The sequence below is a fragment of the Symphalangus syndactylus genome, chromosome 8 (genome assembly GCF_028878055.3).
Source record: "Symphalangus syndactylus isolate Jambi chromosome 8, NHGRI_mSymSyn1-v2.1_pri, whole genome shotgun sequence".
NCBI classification, from domain to species: Eukaryota; Metazoa; Chordata; class Mammalia; order Primates; family Hylobatidae; genus Symphalangus; species Symphalangus syndactylus.
In genome coordinates, this window is record NC_072430.2 from 145,044,093 (window position 1) to 145,065,871 (window position 21,779).

Genomic DNA, 21,779 nt, shown 5'->3' on the forward strand with positions numbered 1-21,779 from the left:
CTGCACCCTCTCAGCAGTGGCTGTACCCTCTCAGCAGTGGCTGTGTGGCCATAACCCTGGGAACACCTGCGGGGAGATGCGCCACTGGCCTGGCAGTTTGGGGGAGACTCCTGGGGTGTCAGGAGAGAAGGAAGGCAAGGGGGGGTGAGGCACTGTGGGGCTTTTCCTGCTTTCTGGGCCAGTGGCCACAGGCCACCCAGTGACATTTCTGTCTCAGCGTCTGCTGGGGTGGACTCTGCAGTGGCCGCTGCCAGCCTGGATGGGCTCCTTGCACAGCTCTGCTTACGGGTGAAGGCCATCTAGAAACCCTCAGTCCCCTCTCAGCCTCAGAGCCGATAGCGCTGCCTGACCATCAGTAAGCTTGTCATCAGCACCACCGCCAGCATGCCTGCTCCTGGATCTCCGTGAGGCTCCCCTGCCTGTGTCACCCAGGGGCCTCTAGGGGTGCTCTGGAGCTGGCAGCCACTGTCCACTTCCTGCCCTCTCTGGCCTCTGTCGGCTGTCTGCCAAGCACTCAGTCTCCTATTGACCACTTGTTTTGCTGCAAGGCTGCTGGTTTACGTGAAAATAGAGAAAGCCAAAGAGTTTCCTCACCCCTGTAAGATTTCCTGGGTCTTCTGGCATTGCACCTGCTTGAGTGCCTTGGCGGGGCCCCTCTTTGAGTTCCTTTGGGCTGCTGTAACGAAGCACCATAGCCTGGGCGGCTCATAAACAGTGGAAATGCGTTGCTCTTTGTTCTGGAGGCTGCAAGTCCAAGATTGAGGCACTGGAAGACCTGGTGCCTGGTGAGGACCTGCTTCCTGGTCCAGAGACAGCGCCTTCTCTCTGTGTCCTGACGTGGTGAAAGGGCAAGGGAACTCGCTGGGGCCCGTTTTATATGGGCACTCATCCCATTTGTGACACCTCTGCCTTCATGACCTCATCACCTACCAGAGGTCCCCACCTTTTCATTCCTCACCTTGGGGATGAGGACTTCAGTATGTGAGTTTTGGGACGTAAATGTGTCATCCATAGAAGGGCCCATCTCTTACACAAATGCTGAGTCCCCAGTGGCCTGTGTCCTAGCAAACGAGAGCCACCCTGAAAAATAAAATCCTATCTCCCCAACGCCAGCCCTGGCAAGGCACCCAGAACTCTCCAGAATGCTTGAAGGCAGGGCCTGGCCTTTCCATGGGGTCCAGGGCTCTGGGATCCCTGGTGGTACTGTGGGCCTGCAGAGCGGGGCATGTGGGCTGAAGACCGTCTCCCCACCATGGTGGGAAGGGACAAAGGGCGGCCCTGGCAGATCTGGACGGGCAGGACTGGGTGTGTCCCATGAGAGCACCTCCTTCCTGGCCTTTCCTGTGGACTTTGTCCCATACCACCTGCCTAGGTTCCTTCCTGTTGTCACTTCCAGCTCCAAGCACGGCAGTTGGTGACTCCTTGGTGGGAGCCGTGTCCTATCCAGTCCTGATTCCGCCGTCTTCTCTTTCACAGTCCTCCAGGCTTGGGCCAGCCTTGGGGGCAGCAGAGCTTCTGGGGTGAGTGTGGAGATCCTGTGTCCTGAGATCAGTAGTTGGGGAGAGGGCTGGTTGGGGCGGGGCTGCCCGGGCAGGACACAGGATGCGGCTGGCCAGGCTCGGGCTGAGGTGTTCAGACCTGAGCTCTGGGCTCGTGCTTTCTTCGTGGTCGTGCCTTGCTCGCTGTCCCTTGGAGTCTTTATTTGGTTTTGCTGTTTTTTGGCTTGTTTGTTTTCACCTAATTTTTGCCAGACTTAAGCTAGTTTTGCTGCCTTTCGAAACTAGTGGAAGAATCATTTTATTCCTGGGGATAATTTGGGGCCTTTTGATCCCAACATGAAGCCCTGGACATGGCCGCTTCGTCAGGAGAAGGGTCTTTTCTGCTTTGGAGGAAAGGCTTTGGTGGGCAGGCTGGCCTGGGAATCTCAGGAGCTCTCGGCTCTCTGTAGCATCCTGGGGAGCTCAGACCATGGCTGCAGGGCTCTGGCCATAGCTTGCAGGCCATCCGGTTAGTGCTGCCCCCCAAACCCGGCCATTGCTGTCTAATCCCCAGCAGGTGTAGCCAGTGTCCACATAGTCAGCACTGCCTCAGATCTCGGCTGGGACCACAACACTCACTCAGGGGTCCCAGGGAACATGGCACCAGGTTTAGCAGGTTTAGTCAGGGGCATGTGCAGTGTCCCTTACCTAGGTCAAGGCTCAGACTGGGCCCACCTTAGCTGCCTGGGACACCCGGTCCCTTTATGAATCTGCCAGGGGTGGAGCAGCCAGGCTTGGGCTGGGGCCTGGATGGGCGTGACATTGGGCACTGTGGCATTGTGTGCCTGTCTCTTGTGTTGCAGCTGACATGGGCTCATTGCTCCTCCTCCAAGCCCTATGAGGACATCAAAAGCATGGACACATCACTTTCCACCATCTTGCTGCCCACTCTCCCTCCATCCTGGTGCCTCCTAAGCACATGTGTGGGGTGGCAGGCACACTGCTGATAGCTGTGGATGTGGCCATGACATTCTTCACCCCTGCTCCCGTGGCATGCATGATCCATTAGGGAGGACCGTCTGCACAAAGGTAATCCATTGACTCAGATGGAGTTCATAGAACAGGTGAGAGTGGCATGGGGGGTATTCCTTGACCAGCTGAGGGTCAGCCAAGGGCAGGAGAGGGGCTGGGCACCCTCAGGGAATGGAAAGAAGCTCTCCGTGCCTGCAGTGCGGGGAGTGGGCTTGGAGAACATGTCAAGAACTGAGGCTGGAGATGTAAGCAGGGGCCTTAAGTGTTGTTTAAGGAGCATGAGTCTTATCTCATGGGCAATTGGGAGCCACTACGTAGTTTAAAGCAGGGCCTAACATACATATGTTTGAAATCTTTCTCTGGCTGAAGTCTTGAGGATGAATTGGAAGTAAAGGACCAACTAAAAAGTTGTTGCAGACATTAAGGTGGGGGAGTGATGGAGAAGAGAATAGGCTAGTGTTGACATATACCCAGGAAGCAAAACCAACAGGGCATGATGCTTAATGCTTGATTGGATTGATCACATAGATGAATATGAGGAGGACTGACATATTTCAATCTATGAACATGGTATACCCATCCATTTATTTATTTTTAATTTTTAAAAATTTGTTTATTTATTTATTTATTTATTTTTGAGACAGGATCTCACTCTGTTTGTCCAGGCTGAAGTCCAGTGGCAGGATTTCAGCTTACTGCAGCCTTAACCTCCTGGGCTCAGGTGATTCTCCCACCTTAGCCTCCCGAATAGCTGGGACTACAAGCACAGATCACCACACCTGGCTAATTTTTTGCATTTTTGTTTTTTAGTAGAAACAGGGTTTCGCTATGTTGCCCAGGCTAGTCTCGAACTCCTGGACTCCAACAATCCACCCACCTTGGCATCCCAGAGTGCTGGGATTATAGGCTTGAGCCACTATGCTGAACCCTGTCCATTTATTTAGATCTTCTTTAATTTCTCCCAGCAATATTTTGTAACTTTAAGCATACACGTTTCCCACTTGTGCCTAGGTACTTTGTTTTCCAATGCTTGTAAATGGTATTGTATGTTTAGTTTTATTTTCCAGTTGTTTTTTGCTAATATATAGAAACGCATTTTTTGGTATATTGGTCTTGTATCCTGTAACCTTGATAATGCATTTATTAATTCATAGTGTTTTTTGCTTCTTTTGTTCTTTTCTGGTAAATGCCTTAGGATTTTCTTTTTCTCCTGACCCCCCGCCTTCCTCCTCTTCTTTTTCTTCTGCCTTAGGATTTTCTTTTTCTTCTTTCTCCTCCTCCTCCTCCTCCTCTTTCTTCTTTCTTCTTCTTCTCTTTTTTGTTTTTAAATTGAAACAGGGGCTCACTCTGTTGCCCAGGCTGGAGTACAGTGATGCAGTCTTAGTTCACTGTAGCCTCAAACTCCTGGGCTCAAGCGATCCTCCCACCTCAGCTTCCCAAGTAGCTAGGACTACAGGTGTGCACCGTCATGCCTGGCTAATTTTTATGTTTTGTAGAGATTGGGTCTTGCTATGTTACTCGGGCTGGTCTTGAACTCCTATCTTCAAGCGATCTTCTCACTTCAGCCTCCCCAAATGTTGGGATTACAGGCCTGAGCCACTGTGCCAAGCTGAATTTTCTACACGCATGATTATGTCACATGTGACAATAGGTAGTTTTGCTTCTTCCTTTCCTATCTGCATTTTTTCCCTTGCCTTATTTCCACTGGCTAGGACCTCCAATACCGTTTTTAATAGAAGTGTGAGAGCCACTTCCTTTGTTTCTGAGTATAGTGAGAAAGTTTGGTCTTTTATCATTTCCCAGCTTGAAGTTTGCTGTAGTTTATCTGTAGGTGATCTTTATCACGTTGAGGAAGTTCCCTTCTCCTTCTAGTTTGCCGAGTTTCTATCATTCATGGATGTTGCATTTTGTCAAATATTTTTCTGCATCCATTGAGATAAATATATACATTTTACCATTTATTCTATTAATTGATGTTCTAATGCGAAAATAAACCTTTTATTTCTTGCATAATTTCATGATGTATTATTTGTTTTATATATTGCTGGATTTGATTTGCTAATATTTTATTAGGGATTTTATGTCTATATTTTTGTATGATATTGGCCTGCAGTTTTCTTTTCTTGTAATATCTTTGTCCAGTTTTGGTACAGGGTAAAACTTGACTTAGAAAATGAGCTGGCTGGTACCATCAGGGCTCACTGCAGCCTCAAACTCCTGGATTTAAGCAATCCTCCCATCTCAGCCTCTTAAGTAGCTAGGACTACAGGCATGTGGCACCACACGTGCCTAAGTTTTTAACTTTTTTTTTCTTTTTTTGAGACAGAGTCTTACTCTGTCACCCAGGCTGGAGTGCAGTGGCATGATCTCGACTCACTGCAACCTCCACCTCCCCTGTTCAAGTGATTCTCCTGCCTCAGCCTCCCAAGTAGCTGGGACTACAGGCAGTAGCTGGGATTACAGGCATGTGCCACAACGCCCGGCTAATTTTTGTATTTTTAGTAGAGACGGAGTTTCACATGTTGGCCAGGCTGGTCTCAAACTCCTGACCTCAAGTGATCCACACGCCTTGGCCTCCCAAGGTGCTGGGATGACAGGTGTGAGCCACTACACCCAGCCTACTTTTTAACTTTTTTTTTTTTTTTTAGTTGGAGAGACTTGCTCTGTCACCCAAGCTGGAGTGCAGTGGCGCGATCTTGGCTCACTGCAAGCTCCGCCTCCTGGGTTCATGCCATCCTCCTGCCTCAGCCTCTTGAGTAGCTGGGACTACAGGTGCCTGCCACCACGCCCAGCTAATTTAATCTTTTACAGTTTTAGTAGAGACGGGGTTTCACTGTGCTAGCCAGGATGGTCTCGATCTCCTGACCTTGTGATCCGCCCGCCTCAGCCTCCCGAAGTGCTGGGATTACAGGCGTGAGCCACCACACCCAGCTGTTTTTAACTTTTTGTGGAGATGAAGTCTCACTGTGTTGCCCAGGCTGGTCTCACACTCCTAGCCTCAAGCAGTCCTCCTGCCTCATCCTCCCGAAGCACTGGGATTACAGGTGTGAGTTACCATGCTCGGCCACTTCTTGCTTTTTAAAATGCAGTTTGATAATCTTTGTCTTTTTTTTTTTGAGACGGAGTCTTGCTCTGTCGCCCAGGCTGGAGTGCAGTGGCACGATCTTGGCTCACTGCAAGCTCCGCCTCCCAGGTTCACACCATTCTCCTGCCTCAGCCTCCCTAGTAGCTGAGACTACAGGTGCCCGCCACCAAGCCCGGCTAATTTTTGTTTGTTTGTTTTTGTTTTTTTCATAGAGATGGGGTTTCACTGTGTTAGCCAGGATGGTCTCGATCTCCTGACCTCGTGATCTGCCCATCTCGGCCACCCAAAGTGCTCGGGTTACAGGCATGAGCCACCGCACCCGGCTTTTTTTTTTTTTTTTTTTTTTGAGATGAAGTCTCACTGTGTCACCCAGGCTAGTGTGCAGTGGCATGATCTCTGCTCACTGCAACCTCCACTTCCCAGGTTCAAGTGATTCTCATGCCTCAGCCTCCTGAGTAGCTGGAATTACAGGTGCGTGCCAGCACGCCCAGCTGTTTTTTGGTTTTGTTTTTGTTTTTTTTTGTATTTTTAGTAGAGATGGGGATTTCCCTGTGTTGGTTAGGCTGGTCTCAAACTCCTGACCTCAAATGATCCACCCATCTCGGCCTCACAAAGTTCTGAGATTACAGGCATGAGACACCATGCCTGGCCAATAATCTTTGTCTTTTAACTGGATTGTTTACCTCAGTCACATTTAATGTAATGGTTGATATGGTTGGGTTTGAACCTACCATCTGCTATTTATTTCCTATTCATCTCCTCTGTTCTTTGTACCCATTTTCCCTCCTCTTTTTCTGCCTTCTTTTGGATTAGTTGACTATTTTGTATTTCACTTATCTCTTCTATTGACTATTATACTTCCTTGTTTTATCATTTCATTAGTTGCAATAGGGTTTATGATATGCATATTTAACTTATTTATGATTGATTGGATGTAGGAGGGGTGAGGGGAGGAAGATTCCAAAATGACACTGACATATCTGGCCTGGGTAACAAGAGGAACCACTCTCTGAGATGGAGAACTTTGAAGGAAGATTAGTTTGGGGAGTGATGAAAGGGCTGGATGACGTGGTCAGTTCTGGACAAGTTGCGTTTAAAGTGCTTCTGAGGCATCCAGGAGGAGATACCTGGTAGGCATTTCCTTACAAGGTCCAGAGCTCAGGGCAGTGGCCAGGGCTGGAGCTGGCTCTAGGGGTAAAGGGCAGAGGGGCGATTGTTGAATGAATGGAAACACAGTAGTCTGTGGATGCAGAATGTGCGATGGGACAAGAAGAGTCCAGGACCAAACCCTGAGGAGCCCCAACATTTTAGGGACCCAAATGCAGGACAGTAGAGATGAAGGGAGAGGCCAGAGAAGGAGCAAAACGAGGAAGTGTGTGTCACGGAGGCCACACGAGGAAGTGGCTTTGTGGTTACTTCTGGACATTGGCACGAGGATGTTTCAGGGCAAGGTGCAAGGGGGCCTCAAAGATCATCTTAAGTTCTGTTCCTTCACCTTCATGGTGGGTGAATTGGTGTTCATTTAGACCTACTCAACATCTTATTAAAACAATTTTTAGAAAGGACTAGGGACTGGGAGGCCAAGGCAGGCGGATCATGAGGTCAGGAGATCGAGACCATCCTGGCTAGCACAGTGAAACCCTGTCTCTACTAAAAAAAAAAATTAGCCGGGTGTGGTGTTGGGCACCCATAGTCCCAGCTACTCGGGAGGCCAAGGCAGGAGAATGGCATGAACCCGGGAGGCGGAGCTTGAAGTGAGCAGAGATCATGCCACTGCACTCCAGCCTGGGCGACAGAGCAAGACTCCATCTCAAAAAAAAAAAAAAAAAAGGACTAGGGACTCAGTGACTTGGCCAAAGGCTGCTGGTGGGTTCATGGAGGTGCTGCCTGTCAGCTGTGCTCTGGGCTCTAGGGACATGGGAGTCCAAGGGGCTCTCATCTCCTCAGTGAGAGGTTCTGGTGGGCTGACCGTGGTGGGATCCAAATTTCAGCAGGTGGACCCCGAGGGGGTGTGAGGAAATGGACTCTGTGAGTGGGAACTTCTCTTTCAGAGGAATTTGCAAGACTGGCCTGAGCCAGCACACAGCTCTTCAGCAGGGCTTGGCAGCCAGCGGGGCCGCGGGAGGAGGCAAACAGCTGATCAAATCCGGGCTTCTCCAGAGGAAGAAAGGGAAGGGCAGGTCTGGGGAGGTCAGAGCGTGAATGAGAACTGTGGCCCTGGGTGGGATCCACATCCCAGCCCACAGGGCCTCCTGGTGATGGTTCTCCGGAATTCTGCAATTGGAGCTGTGCTCACAGAGACACTGTCTCTGACCTCCTAGGGGCGCAGACATAACCCAGCCTCAGCTGCAGACAGCAGAAGCTCTGCACAACTGCAGAAGCTGAGCAATCAGCCTCATCAGTGGCAATTCCTGGAACTCCAACCTCAACTGTAACATGAGCTGTGCAGACCTTCATTAACCCCAGATGAGGAGTGAGGCAGAGCCTGATAGCTCAGGGACCAGCTGGGATGCTCAGTAAACAAGAGCTCCGGAAGATATGCAGAACAAGAGAAGGTGAAGTTTGGGGACAGCAGGCACTGCAGGCCACCCAGAAGGAGGAGGAGAGGGGACAGGAAACACTGACCAGGACTTCAAGATGAGGAGTGAGCAGAGAGGACAGCAGGACACGGGTAAACCTACCTGGCACTATGAGGATGGAGAGGGGAGTGTCGGAGGGTGTGCATTTGAGTGCAAGTGTGTAAAAGAGGCCCAGGAAAAGGAACGAAGAATCTCATCATATAGTTAAAGTGAGGGAGCACAAAGTAAACCATAATGAGCCATAATTAACCATAAATCATGTGGACCCCAACCCTAATGCTAATCATAACCTTAAACCTCATGTGGACTGGAACCCTAACCCTAACCCAACCCTAACCCCAACCATAAATCATGTGGACTCCAACCCTAATGCTGACCATAACCCTAAAATTCTTGCGGACCCGAACCTAACTCGAACCCAAACCCTAACCCTAACCCTAACCCTCACTCAATTCAAACCCTAACCCTAACCCTAACCATAACACTAACTCCACCCTATCCTAAACCCTAAACCTAATTAACAATGCCTCATATGGACCCAAACCCTAACCCTAACTGAAACCCTAACGCTAACCCTAACTCAACCTAAACCTTAATCCTAACCATAACACTACTCCAACTACAACCATAACCCTATCCCGAGCCCTAAACCTAATTAATGATGCCTCATGTGGGCCCTAACGCTAACCCTAACCATGCCTCATATGGACCCGAACCCTAACCCTAATTCCAACCCTAACCCTAAGCCTAACCCTAACTCTAACCCTAGGCAAAACCCTAACACTAACCCTAACTCCAACTCCAACCCTAACCCTAACCTTAAGCCTCATGTTGACCATAACCTGGCTCAAACCCTAACCTGAACCCTAACCCTAAGCCTCGTGTTGACCATAACCTGGCTCAAACCCTAACCCTGACTCTAGTCCTCACCCTAATTCTACCTCTAGCCTTAATCCTATCCCTAATCCAAATGCACCCTCTGATCCAAACAACTCTTCAGCCAATGTCAGACCTCACCTTAACCCTCACCTTCACCATCACCATTCCAGTTCTCCCCGCTTCAGACTTCTCAGGGACTTGAGCCAGCCCCTGGCCCCCAGGCCTTGGTTTCCCCACCTGTGCAGCATGGATTTGGGGCTGAGGGTACAAAGACTGGCACCCACCTGAGCCGATGGAACAGGACTGCCCCTGGTCCCGAGGAGGCCTCTACTCTCCCAGTTCTCTCCTTGCCCATGTGGAAGGGGGCTCATCCCCCAGCATGGGTGCTTCCTGGCTGGTGTCCATCTCTGTGTGAGTTCCTGTAGGGAGGGACCAGGTAGGTGCAGTTGGCATGGCACCACCATGCTCCTGGTTCGGGCTTATGTGGGCTGACAGTCCTGTCCCTCCACCCAGAGGCCCCTCCAATGATGTAGCTTATCAGAGTGTGGGTATATGTGTGTGTATGTGCACATGTGCATGTGTGTATGTTGTATGTGTATATATGTGTGCATATATATGCATATGTGTATGTCTGTGTATGTATGTGTATGCAGTATCTATATATATGTGTATGTGTATAGATGTGTATGTGTATGTGTATATATGTATATATGTGTGCATATATATGCATTTGTGTGTGCTTGTGTGTATGTTTATGTGTGTATTTGTATGTGTATCTATGTGTGTTTATATGTGAGTGTGCATGTGTGTATGCAGTGCTTGTGTGATGTGTGTTTTTATGTGTGTGCATGTGTATTTCTATATGTGCATGTGTGTATGTTTACATGTGTCTGTGTGTATATGTATGTGCTCGTGTGTATGTATGTATATGTGTGTATTTGTATGTGTATCTGTGTGTATGCGAGTGTGCATGTGTGTATGCAGTGCTTGTGTGATGTGTCTGTTTTTATGTGTGTGCATGTGTATTTGTATATGTGCATGTGTGTATGTTTACATGTGTCTGTATGTATATGTATATGCCTGTGCTTGTGTGTGTGTACACATACACGTGGACAGGTGAGGGGGAAGCTGTATTGCGCCACCACCCAGGCCCTTCGAGCCCAAGTGCAGTCTCCCCAGGGCTCACCAGGCCCCAGCACGCTGCCCTCCTGCTCAGATGGTGCCCAAAAGCCCCTTGCTGAGTCCTCTCTAAGCCTCGTGTAGACCCATGAGTCCCTTCTCCGTCTGTTTCCTCTGCATGTGATGCTTAGGGATCGTTCATTTCAGGGCCAGTGAGGAAACCCCATCGTCTCCTGCACTGCCGTGGAGTTAAAGGAGAAGGCCATAACACACTCCCAACACTTTCTACAGACTAGCAGTGGGGTGTTTGGCTATCTTTGGTTTTGACCTTTTATTTTGGAAATGTTCAAACAGATTGAAATAAGCAGAAGTATAATAACCCCTTGTGCCCATCACCCCACCTTTGGCAAGAGCCAAAGAGTCACAACTGACGTTGCTTCACCACACTCCATCTACGGGCTCAAATTGTTTTGAGATAAGTGCCAGACATCATATCCTTCTATCTACAAAACATGCCACATGAATAAAATATAAGGACTTTTAAAAACACATGACCACAATAAGCATTATCACATCTAGCGAAGAAATGAACCTTTCCTCAATTGCAACAAGCAGGAGTTAATTTTTACATTTTCCCTACTACTTCTACAATTTTTTAGAGAACAGTGAGGTAGACTTTATTCAACGGAGGCTACCACAATGGAGTTTTGCAGCAGGGAAGGGAGATGAGGCTCAATTCCCACCTTATACATTTTTTAAAAGAGCTTATTTGGTTGAATTAGATCTGAGGAGTCTGGCTCCAGGCCACAATCTTCTGTGTGATCATTCAGGCCCAACCGCAGATGTTGCCAGCAGGCCCCACAGGAGAAGCAGCCCTCCTGCCCCAGACAGCACTTCCTGCTCTTAGCCTCCTCCACGGTTCCCCAGGCCAGATCCTTTTGTTTGAGCCTTGTTTCACCTCCTTGGTAGTGAGATCATCTCCCCATCTGCCTGATGTCATCCAGGGGTCAAAAATGGGACGCGGAGGAGCCGGCACCTTTTTCCTTCTGTTTGCCTCTTGCCTGCACTATTGCAGTCGTGAATACAGGCCTGAGGGTGACCTTCCATTGGGTTCATGGTCCCAACCTCGACAGCAGTGGCTCCACAGGATGCACACGAGGTCCCCGCAGTCCCGGCCGACATACCTGTTGGGTTCTTAGTTGGCAGCTTCCTCCTCCGTCTCTCCATTCCCCTCCTGGGTCTCTTGCCCTGTGCAGCTTCTCGCAGACTGGACTTGGCAGCCTGTATGTCTGGAGTTCCCATGCCTGCCAATCTCCTGTCGACTGCGAGTCAGCTCTGATACTTCACCAGATTCAGGTGAGAGTTTTGGTTTTTTGACAAGCCCACTTCATCAGCGGGGGCATGCATTTCTACCAGGGGGCTCTTGATGTCTGGTGGTCTCTTTTTGTGAGGCCGGCAGCCACCTATGATCATGAATGTGACAGGAAGCTGCCAAGAGACCCCCAGTGGGTGATTTCTGCCTCCTGATGTCATGCAGTTCTCTCCTGTAAGGGTGGCTGGACTTACTCACGTATAACAAACGATACAGTAAAAAAAAAAAGTGATGTGTTGTCTCTTCCATGATTAGGTTGAAATAGACCATGGCATCTGTCTTGGATGCATACTCTCTCTCGCTGGCTCTGGGATAGCCAGATGCCATGCTATGTGCTGCCCTGTGAAGAGGCACAGCCAGTAAGGAACTGAGGGCAGGAACCAGGGGAGATTTGGGGTCCTCAGGCCAGCTGCACATTGGGAATGAAACTGTACCAGCAGCCACTTGGGGGAGCTGGAAGTGAATCTCCTCTTAGTTAAGCCTTCTGATGAGACTGTAGCCCCAGCTGACACCTGGATTGCAGACTCATGAAAGACCCTGAGCAGAGGACCCAGTTTGGCAGAGCCCGAATTCCTGACCCACAGGAACTGGGAGATAAAACTCTGTGGTTTTAATCTTCTCATTTTAGAGGTAGCTTTTTGTGTAGCAATAGGTAACTGACAATGCACAACTAAAATAATAGATAATTAACCCTAATGCAAGTTTCATTCATCCATCAGGGTTTGCAAAGTAGTGATATTCGACTTTGTCTTCCTTCATTATTTATTAGCAGAAATGTATCTATAAAAAGAAGTGTTCCTTCATTAACTATTTGGTCATGTTGAGGTACAGTTTGCATAGGAAAGGCAGGGCAAATGCTTGATTCTTTCCCTTCCTTTCCACATTTATAAAATAATGAACTGTTTTCCTGGCATCTTTCAACAATGACTAATGAGTTTTTAAAGTATAATTACAAATTCATGAGTTTAAACATTTTTTTATGTTCCCATTTATTAAAATTATTATCCTTATTGATATTCAGATCTTCCTGTCTTTGTCCAGTGCCAGCCTATTTGATTTAACTCCTGAGCCCCTTTGGCACTGCCCTGCTAATCTTTGACAGCTACTTTGTTCTCTGGCATAAGAAGACATTCCAGAATTATCTTAGACATTTCCTAACCCAGATTGGACAGCATACACTTCTCTCCAAGAGCCCCTCTTCCTCTTCAAGAGAAATGGTACTTAGAGACCACAATCTGGGTGTTAGGTGTGCTTGTGGTTACTGGATTTGTCATTATTTTTAGGCCTTGTCAGTGGACGGAACTAAGGCTTTTTTTTTGAAAGACACATTATGAGTACAAACTGATACTTTCTATTTAAATTCAGATTTACAAAGTTTTTACTTAATCTTATTGATAACACATCTGCGTCTCCTTTCTCCCACACCACACCAAAAATCTCAAACAATACCTAACATAGTTATTCATTTGTTTTATCCTGTAACACACACAATATTTTCAAAATGACTTTACCAACACTACCATCAACAGTATAACCACTGAAAATAGTTTAAAATTATTTTTAGATACTTTTAAACTCCCTGGGTTGTGTCGATGTACAGACAAAACAGTGTTTTAAAATTATTTGGAAGATGATTATTTAAAATAATGAAAACTTCTTTTGCCATTCTTTTTTGTTGTCAGGCTATATGGATATACATCCAAATGACTGGATTTTAAAATCACTTGGAAGAGTTTGGTAGGGTCATATTGTCAACCCATAATGCAAGTCAGTTAGTTTCATTTTGCGTTCAATTTTAAGAATTTCTTTTACAAGTTAATCTAATTAAATTAAGTAATTACACAAACATTTGACATGATTCTAAATCCAAATCTAGAAACCAAGATATGGTCACAAAAGTCCATCCCTATCCCATCACCCAATTTCCACCTGTTTCCTACAGGTAACAGTTTAATTTAAAGCAAATTTTGTGGCTTGTGTTTCCATTTGTAAAACATACAAGCTGATGGCTGCATCTAAAAACACATAAATTGTCTATATATACATAAACATGCTTTTTTTCATTTACAAATATATCCTGGAGATGACCATAGGACAGTGTGTAGAAATATTTCTCCCTCCTCTTTACAAGTGCCCTATGTCCTGTGATGTGAACATGCCTCATTCAACCGGCGCCCTTGGGAGAGATGCTGAGTGGTTCCCGGGCTGTCCCCACTCCACACCATGGCAGTGAATAGCTGCTAAAGTACGTGCTTCATAGTCCTTGCATCTCTCTGTGAGTACATTCTTAGAAGGGGGGTTATTGGGTCAAAGAGTAAATGCATCTCTAATTTGGCTAAAGATACTGCCAAATCCACCCACGTGGGGGTTTGTACCACCTTAGAGATCAACGATCAATGGGTGATATCCGAGGACGTCTTTCTATTGTGGTCAAACTCTTGGATTTTGACCTGACTAATGGAGGAGAAATGGTGTTGCAGTGAACTTTTGATTTGTGTTTCTCTTTTTATGATCGTTTTGAGCTTAATTTATGTTTCTCTTTTTATGATCGTTTTAAGCATCTTTTCGTATCTTTAAGGAGCCATTTACATCTCCTCTGTGAGTGTCTACTCCCATCTCTATCAGCAGGCGTCTTGCCTGGCCCTGGAGGAAGTGCCTCTGAAGGCTGGTGGTCCCAGGATAGGGCAAAAGAACGGGTGTGAGAACTCTTCACACAGTGCTTCTTCTGGGGTTAAGGACCCTCTGCCTCAGTGGCTCCTGGGCGTGATTAAACTTGCCATTTCCTGGGCCCATCCTAGACAGGCTGCTGCAAGCCAGCCAGGCCGGGATCCTGCTGCCCCGGGGAGGACGTGGGGAAAATCCCTCCTGGAGGGACTGCCCCTCCCTTGTCCAGCCACTGAGTGTTTATGGTTCAGTTTGGGGCGGGGATGACAGCACACGACACACACTCTGCTCTCAAGAGTTACTACTCCCTCCCTGCCAGACTCCTCCGACCGGAGGTCTCCCCAGAGTGGAGGACCTTCCAGCGGCTGGCAGGCGGCCTCAGGTAGGCAGTGGGGAGCCTCTGCAGTTTCCCGAGCCAGGAAGTGGCACTTAGGAGTGAGGATCTTAGGAGCAGGGCTCTTGGACAGGAGGGTGAGTGAGTTCGGAGGACCCCAAGCAGGGGCTGGATGGCTCTCTCTGCTGAGAAGGGAGGGCCCTAGGGATGGAGACAGACAGCTGGCAGTTGAAGGGCCAAGGAGCAGGCGCCCTCCCTGTCACAGAGCCTTGTGCAGAGGAAGGGGAAGGAGTCCGAGAGGGTGGCCCTGCTGTCCAGGGCCAAGAAAGGGGGAAGCCGCTGGAAATAGCAGAAACCTGGCTGGGGCAGCACCCAAGGCCCACCCCGAGGCCAGGTGGGGACCCCAGCAGGGCATCTGGCAGCAGTGGGTCCCCAGGAGCAGGCAGTGGGAGCCATCAGGGTGAGTGAGCTGGCAGGGGTGGCCCAGGGCTGGGGTCACCTGCCCTCAGCCCGAGGAGCCTCTTCTGGCCTTTGGTGGCCAGGGCTGGGATCTCCCTGCTGGTGGCCAGATGCCTCGACACCCCCCCAGGCTGGGTGAAGGTGGGGCAGGAGTTCCAAGGCGGGGAGATGGTCCCTGAGTGCCCAGGGGCCTCCTGCTGCAGGTGGGCAGAGCTAGAGGCTCCACTGTGAGGGTGCCTGGTAAAGGGAGGAGTGGGCACGGGGGAGGCAGGGAAGGGCCCTGGGTGTGACTTGCAGCCCCTCAGACCCTCTCAGGACCCCTCCCGCCCCCATCGTGGTCCCCTCAGGACCCCTCAGGATCCCTTCCAGACCCCTGGGACCCCATGTCCCCTGCCCATCCTGTGGTGGTGCTCAGCTCCTGCCAAGGGCCCTGCACTTGGGCTGTGGGGACCCCCTGAACACCCAGCTTGGCTGGAGCCTGCGGGGGGTCCAGAGAGGCCCAGCAGAGGCGCTTCTGGAGGGGGAAGCCAAGCTGCAGGCAGGTCCCAGAGGGGGTTCGGCAGCCACAGGGCCCCCCGGGGCAGGGAGCAGTCCAGGGCGGCACCTTCCTCTGGTGGCTGCACTGGGGGACACGTCCTTCTCAGTCCCTCTGAAGGGAGCACGAGCCTGTCGTGGGAAGTCCCCTGTCTGCCCCACTCCTTCCTGGCCAGCATCGCTGCTGCTCCTCGGCTGCCGAATGCGGCCTGAGCGCCTGGGCAAGCAGTGTGGATCTCAGGGGCTGCAAAGCAACTTTTGTGTAGGGGCCGCAGGGAGGAGCCCGCCATGGGGTAGGAGGCTTTCAAGTAAGAGAGGTGGCCCCAGCTGGGCGTGGTGGCTCACACCTGTAATCCCACCACTTTGGGAGGCCAAGGTGGGCAGATCACGAGGTGAGGAGATCGAGACCATTCTGACCAACATGGTGAAACCTCGTCTCTACTAAAAATACAAATTAGCTGGGTGTGGGGGTGCATGCCTGTAATCCCAGCTACTCGGGAGGCTGAGACAGGAGAATCACTTGAACCTGGGAGGCGGAGGTTGCGGTGAGCTGAGATTGCGCCACTGTGCTCCAGCCTGGGCAACAGAGCGAGACTCTGTCTCACAAAAAAAAAAAGAGAGAGAGAGAGGTGGCCCCTGCCAGGGCAGAGGCCTGCAAGACATCCAAGAGTGGGGGGAGGTGGGGGCCAAAGAGCTGTGGGGCAGGAGGGGTCTCCTGCAACCTGGGGGCTCTGCTGGCCTGGTTTGCACTCTGCCCCTCGGCACCCTGGCAGCTCCTTCCAGGTGGCAAATGCTGGCTGCTGCCCACCCAGCCAGCATAGGGAGGAGGCCTCAGCCTTCCCTGCCACCCCCAACCCAAACCACCCCCTGTGGCCCAGTCCCTGCTGGCTGCCCTGGCTTTGGGGGCAGGTGGTGCCAGGGGCTAGTTCTTGTGGGAAGATGAGTCTGGGGTCACATAGGACATACCCGCTGGGCGTGGGCAGGCCAGGCTGGGATGGGGCCATCACAGGAGGCTGGGCACAGGGCGGGTCTTGGTTGGAGGGGACCTTAGGCCACAGGTGCTAGTCTTCTGCAGCCACCCCCGGGACCCCTGCCCGCCACCTCCTCTGCCCCACATCTGACAGGCTTTGCCCTCCCCTGCCCCTCCATGGCCACACACTCAATTCTCTGTACATTTTTATTATGGAAAACATCAAATACACACAAAAGGAGGGCATCTAGGACAGAGACCCTGTGTCCTGGTCCCTCACGGTGACACCCCCAGGCTTTAGGCAAGATCAGTGGGGGAGGGGAGTTTCCCAGCAGGACGTCCACTTCCAGACCTGGTTGTGTGAAGAGGGGAACAGAAAGTGCTGAGGGTGACAGAGAAACCTCGAGAAGTGGGAGGTGGACTCACATCCTCTCTCGGGGTCTACAACTGAGCCCCCACAGAGGACCTCGCTGGTCTGCCTCAGCTGCTGGGTGGGCAAGTGAGGCACTGGCCTTGGGGGCACAGCACTTGAAGGGACACCAGAAAAACAGTCATAAAGATAAAACCGTAATGTGTTGTTTTATTTCTTATTTATTTATTTATTTATTTTTGAGATGGAGTCTCCCTCTATCGCCCAGGCTGGAGTGCAGTGGCGTGATCTCAGCTCACCACAACCTTTGCCTCCCGGGTTCAAGCAATTCTCTTGTCTCAGCTTCCTGAGTAGCTGGGACTACAGGCATTCGCCACCACGCCCAGCTAATTTTTGTATTTTTAGTAGAGATGAGGTTTCACCATGTTGGCCAGGCTGGTCTTGAACTCCTGACCTCGTGATCCGCCTGCCTCAGCCTCTCAAAGTGCTGGGATTACAGATGTGAGCCACTGCACCTAGCCAATGTGTTGTTTTCATAAACCAAAACTATGCAAAGGACCCATGAGGATCCAAGCGACTCATTTAGGATGGCAGCTTCACTGGAAAAGGGATCTCGATTCAGACCTCAAGACATGGTTCTTGGGTCTCACTCAGGAAGGAAGTCAAGGCGAGTCAGAATGTGGTGAGAAGAGAGGGTTTATTGAAAGTTGCTCTGTTACAGAGCAGGGTGTCATCACAAAGCAAGAGGAGGAACACCCCAACTTTAACTTTTTCTCATACAGGGGTCTCGTCTATGTAAAGACTAAGCTAAACTGTGCCTAACATGTATTATTCTATTGATTTAAAGAAAACTGTCTGTCACAGGGTCTTGCTCTGTTGCAACCAGGCTGGAGTGCAGTAGCACGATCTCAGCTTGTTGCAACCTCTGCCTCCTAGGCTCAGGTGCTCCTCCCGCCTTAGCCTCCTGAGTAGCTGGGATTACAGGCATGCACCCCCATGCCTGGCTAATTTTTTTTTTACTTTTTGTAAAGACGGGGTCTTGCTATATTGCCCAGGCTGGTCTCAAACTTCTGGGCTCAAGCCATCCTCCCACCTTGGCCTCCCAAAGTGCTGGGATTACAGGCCTGAGCCACTGCATCCGGCTAAGCGTAGTTATCTGGAAAGCTTATATTATTCTGGATACCGGGGCACTTGGACACTTTGCTGTCATAGAAGTGTGTCCACGCAGGCGTCACTGGCGGCTGCTTTAGCTGTAAACATCATGTGACCATGGGCTGTGGCTGGCAGGTATGTGCCTCGTTGGTCTCAAGATGGAGCTGAATGTAAACAACTTTTCTCTGGCTCTCCCAGGCTCCTGCTTCCCTGACATCCCCTCACAGACTTCCCTTCAAAGCAGGGCTGTCCAATCTTTTGGCTTCCCTGGGCCACATTGGAAGAAGAAGAATTGCCTTGGGCCAAACATAAAATACACTAACACTCACGATAGCCGATGAGCAAAAAAAGGTCTGTGCGTAAATCTCATAATGTTTTAAGAAAGTTTACAAATTTGTGTTAGGCCACATTCAAAGCCCGCAGCCCGAGGGTTGGACAAGCTTGCTGCAGAGGCTGCTCTAGATAGGGCTGCAGGGGTGGCGTCCGGCAGGTCTAGCTGGAGAAGCAGGAGGAAGGGCAGGAAGGAATCCTGTTCGGAGCTCCTCGTGTCATACATACAGCCCAGCGGGGTGAAGTGGGAGGGGCTGGCGCTACTGCAGGGGGCTAACCTTGGCGGTGAGGGGCAACCTCGGAGAGGAAGCTGCCCAGGAGCAGAGGCTGGGGCGGAGGGCCCTGGGCAGTGCCCCTATGCCCACAGCAGGACCCTGGCTGCCCGTTCTCCTCTGCAGAGGGCCAGGTGTCTGAAGCTGCCCAGCAGGGTGAGAACAGGCCTGACCTGGACTGGAAACCTGCCATCTGGCCTCTCGAACCTGAGGACTCCAGGGGGCCTTGAAGAAGGGCCTCAGCGGCAGCAGAGGACCCCGGGCAACTGTGCCTGAGCTGGGCGCTGACGATGACCGAGACCTGCTGTGTCCCAGGCACTCGCGGCCCCACGGCAAGAGTCGCTGGCGTGAGGGGTTGTCGAGCTTCACAGAGGCCGGGCTGTGTGCCAGGGCCCCGACAGGGCAGGAAGCAGATAGAGTCCCACAAGCACGAGCCCAGTCCGCAGAAAGGGTTACTTAAAAAATAAGTTCTGTGATAAAATCAAACAGGGTGAAGGGCTAGAAACAGGCCGTGAGGGTGCAGCTTTGGGGAGGGAGGGTCCCTGGGGGTGAGCGGGGAGCTAGGAGAGAAGCAGCACTCTGGAGGGGCCCGGGCAAGGCCTGCCTGAGTGGGAGGGGGCAGAGCACGAGGGCCCAGGCTCCAGGCTGGGTGGGACTGCCCTGAAGTGCCCCCACGCCCTGCGGAGACAGCCAAGGGGCAGATGGAAGGAGGTAGGGGGTGGGCTGGGGACAGCGTTTCCTGTAAACAGGTGGAACCTGGCGGCGAGGGGCCCTTCCCAGAGACAGTCAGAGTCTCTAAATGTCCAGTTTCTTCCCCAAGTCCACACAGCCCACAAGAATCCGCTGGGTCCATGTGGCCCTGCCCAGTGGGGCTTCCCTTCCAGTGTGTGAGGAGCACAGGTGCCAGGCCACGTCAGGGAGGCCAGGCCTGGTGGGGACGGGGTGCCCCAGGCCACTGCTGGGTAGGAACGATGCCCAGCGGAGGGGGCGCGGTGGAGTTCATGGCTGGCCTGGCGGTGGGGGGTGGGGGAGCTGTGCAGGGCCCTGGCTCTGGTGGGCTGGGTAGGCCTGTTTGGGCACCATCTGATCCGCCAGAGGTGGAAGGAGCACCCCTGGGAGATGCCCTGCCCTGCACCTCCAGTCCCTGCTTGACGGCGGCCAGGCTTGGACTGATCAGGTGCCGTGCCTTCTGCTGACCCCAGAGGCCAGACCCTGTGGCCAGAGTGAGGGGTGGGAGTTGAGATCGGGCGGATGAAAACCCAAATCTGAGCCTCCTGCCCGGGGATGAGGCCCCTCTCCACTGAACATCATGGCCCATGGAGACTGGACGGGGAACCCGAGGGCCCACACTGGGGACTGGGCCTGGAGGGACAGCCGGGGAAGCAGGAAGAAGGGCAGGAAGGAAGGGACAGGAGCCAGGCCCGGGATAACAGCAGAGAAGGACCGATGCCCAGCTAGGGTTTCCTCAGGTGCCTCTTGGCAGAGAGCCCTGGTCTGGTTCAGGAGGCCCAGGCACTGGTCTCAGACCTGTCCCCACCTGTGTGACACTGGGCCAAGCTCTTCCCTTCCGTGGGCCTCAGTTTCCACTGCTGTAAAGTGGGGAGGGGTGAAACTGAAGCTCTCCCCAGCCTATCCCGGCCATTGAGGAGAGAGAGGCTGTGGTCAGGGGCTGTGGGGCCCAAGCTGGGGAGACAAGGCTCCCGCTCTCAGGATGGACAGGGCCCAGGAAGGGGGTGCTCTGCACCGTGGGGGAGCAGCCTGGGCCTACGGGCTCCCCCACCATGAGCCCAGAGGGAAGATGTCCGCTGAGGAGGTGGGGGCCAGGGAGAATATTCTAGAGCAGATAGGGGTGGTCTGGGTAGGCTTCTGAGGGGGTGGGCTTGGAGGAGGGGCAGGTGGCTGAGTTGGGGGGAAGCAGGGGAGGAGCCAGCGTGCCTGCGTGTGCTGGAGCATGTGCCTCTCACCCGTGTGCGTTGGTGTGTGCATGTGTGTGTGCATGTGTGCCAGGGTGTGTGTATGTGTATTGGAAGGTGCCCACGGAGCGTGTCTGCATGAACCAGGATGAGTGTGCGTGCTGCACCCTGTCTGGGGGCTGGGCATGAGGCACTGGGGAGGGCGGGCTGACCGCAGACCCTGGGAGGGCTGGGCCCTGGGAAGATTTCCGAGATGACAGGGCAGAAGTGGGCTGGGGAGGAGGAAGGCTCCGTGGGCGGGGCTGGAGCGCCTCTGGTTTTGCTGTCTCTCACGCTGTTTCCAGAACAAATGTGTGCCCTCAGCAAGGTTGCTGGCTCCTCAGAGGTGTCAGCACAGGCAGCCGGCACCCCACTTCCCTCCCAGAAATCCCCCACGCCCTCTAGCTGGGGCTGGTGCAGGAGCAGTGGGGAACTCCGGTTACCCCTGCCCTGCTGCCGTCAGTCAGCCACCCGCCCCCCCACTTTAAGGAGGGGCAGAGTCAGGGACCAGCCCCGAGGGGTGGCTCACCCCAGCTTCACTTCCCCCAGCCCTTCTCAGACAGCCACTGTGCAGGCTTTGGCAGCGGGGGTCACACACTCCACCTAGGAGGCCAAAGCTGCCTGCAGGTCAGTGCCACCCACTGCCCTAGGGGCCTCCCAGCTGGGCAGGGGCATGGTGGGGATTCTCAGAGCAGGGTGAGGCTGTGATGGGGGTTCTCAGAGTGGGGTGAGGCTGTGATGGGGGTTCTCAGAGTAGGGTGAGGCTGTGATGGGGTCTCAGAGTGGGGTGAGGCTGTGATGGGGTCTCAGCGGGGCAGGGGCATGGTGGGGGTTCTCAGAGCAGGGTGAGGCTGTGATGGGGGTTCTCAGAGTGGGATGAGGCTGTGATAGGGTGTCTCATAGCGGGGTGAGGCTGTGATAGGGCGTCTCAGAGCGGGGTGAGGCTGTGATGGGGGGTCTCAGAGTGGAGTGAGGCTGTGATGGGGCATCTCAGAGTGGGGTGAGGCTGTGATGGGGGGCCTCAGAGTGGGGTGAGGCTGTGACGGGGTCTCAGAGTGGGGTGAGGCTGTGACGGGATCTCAGAGTGGGGTGAGGCTGTGATGGGGGGCCTCAGAGTGGGGTGAGGCTGTGACGGGGTCTCAGAGTGGGGTGAGGCTGTGACGGGATCTCAGAGTGGGGTGAGGCTGTGACGGGGTCT

General features: G+C 52.1%; 1 protein-coding gene across 7 annotated transcripts in view; it reads left to right on the top strand.

Annotated features, from left to right (window-relative positions):
• The window catches only part of GPR35 (G protein-coupled receptor 35), a 28,220-nt gene continuing 6,441 nt past the window's right edge, over window positions 1-21,779 (top strand). Inside the window, exons 1-5 of one of the 7 annotated variants that reach the window (XM_055291198.2) lie at window positions 1-1,520; window positions 2,342-2,567; window positions 7,647-8,266; window positions 11,429-11,528; window positions 13,676-13,819. Coding sequence is in view for 1 of the 7 variants with exons in the window: in XM_063645333.1 (XP_063501403.1) it covers window positions 14,451-14,590 (140 nt within the window). In the remaining 6 variants the exon portion in view is untranslated. Of the gene's footprint in view, window positions 1,521-2,341; window positions 2,568-7,646; window positions 8,267-11,428; window positions 11,529-13,675; window positions 13,820-14,365; window positions 14,680-18,018; window positions 21,209-21,779 lie in introns of those variants that run through there. The other 6 variants (XM_055291199.2, XM_063645335.1, XM_063645334.1 and 3 more) reach the window with 6 other exon arrangements.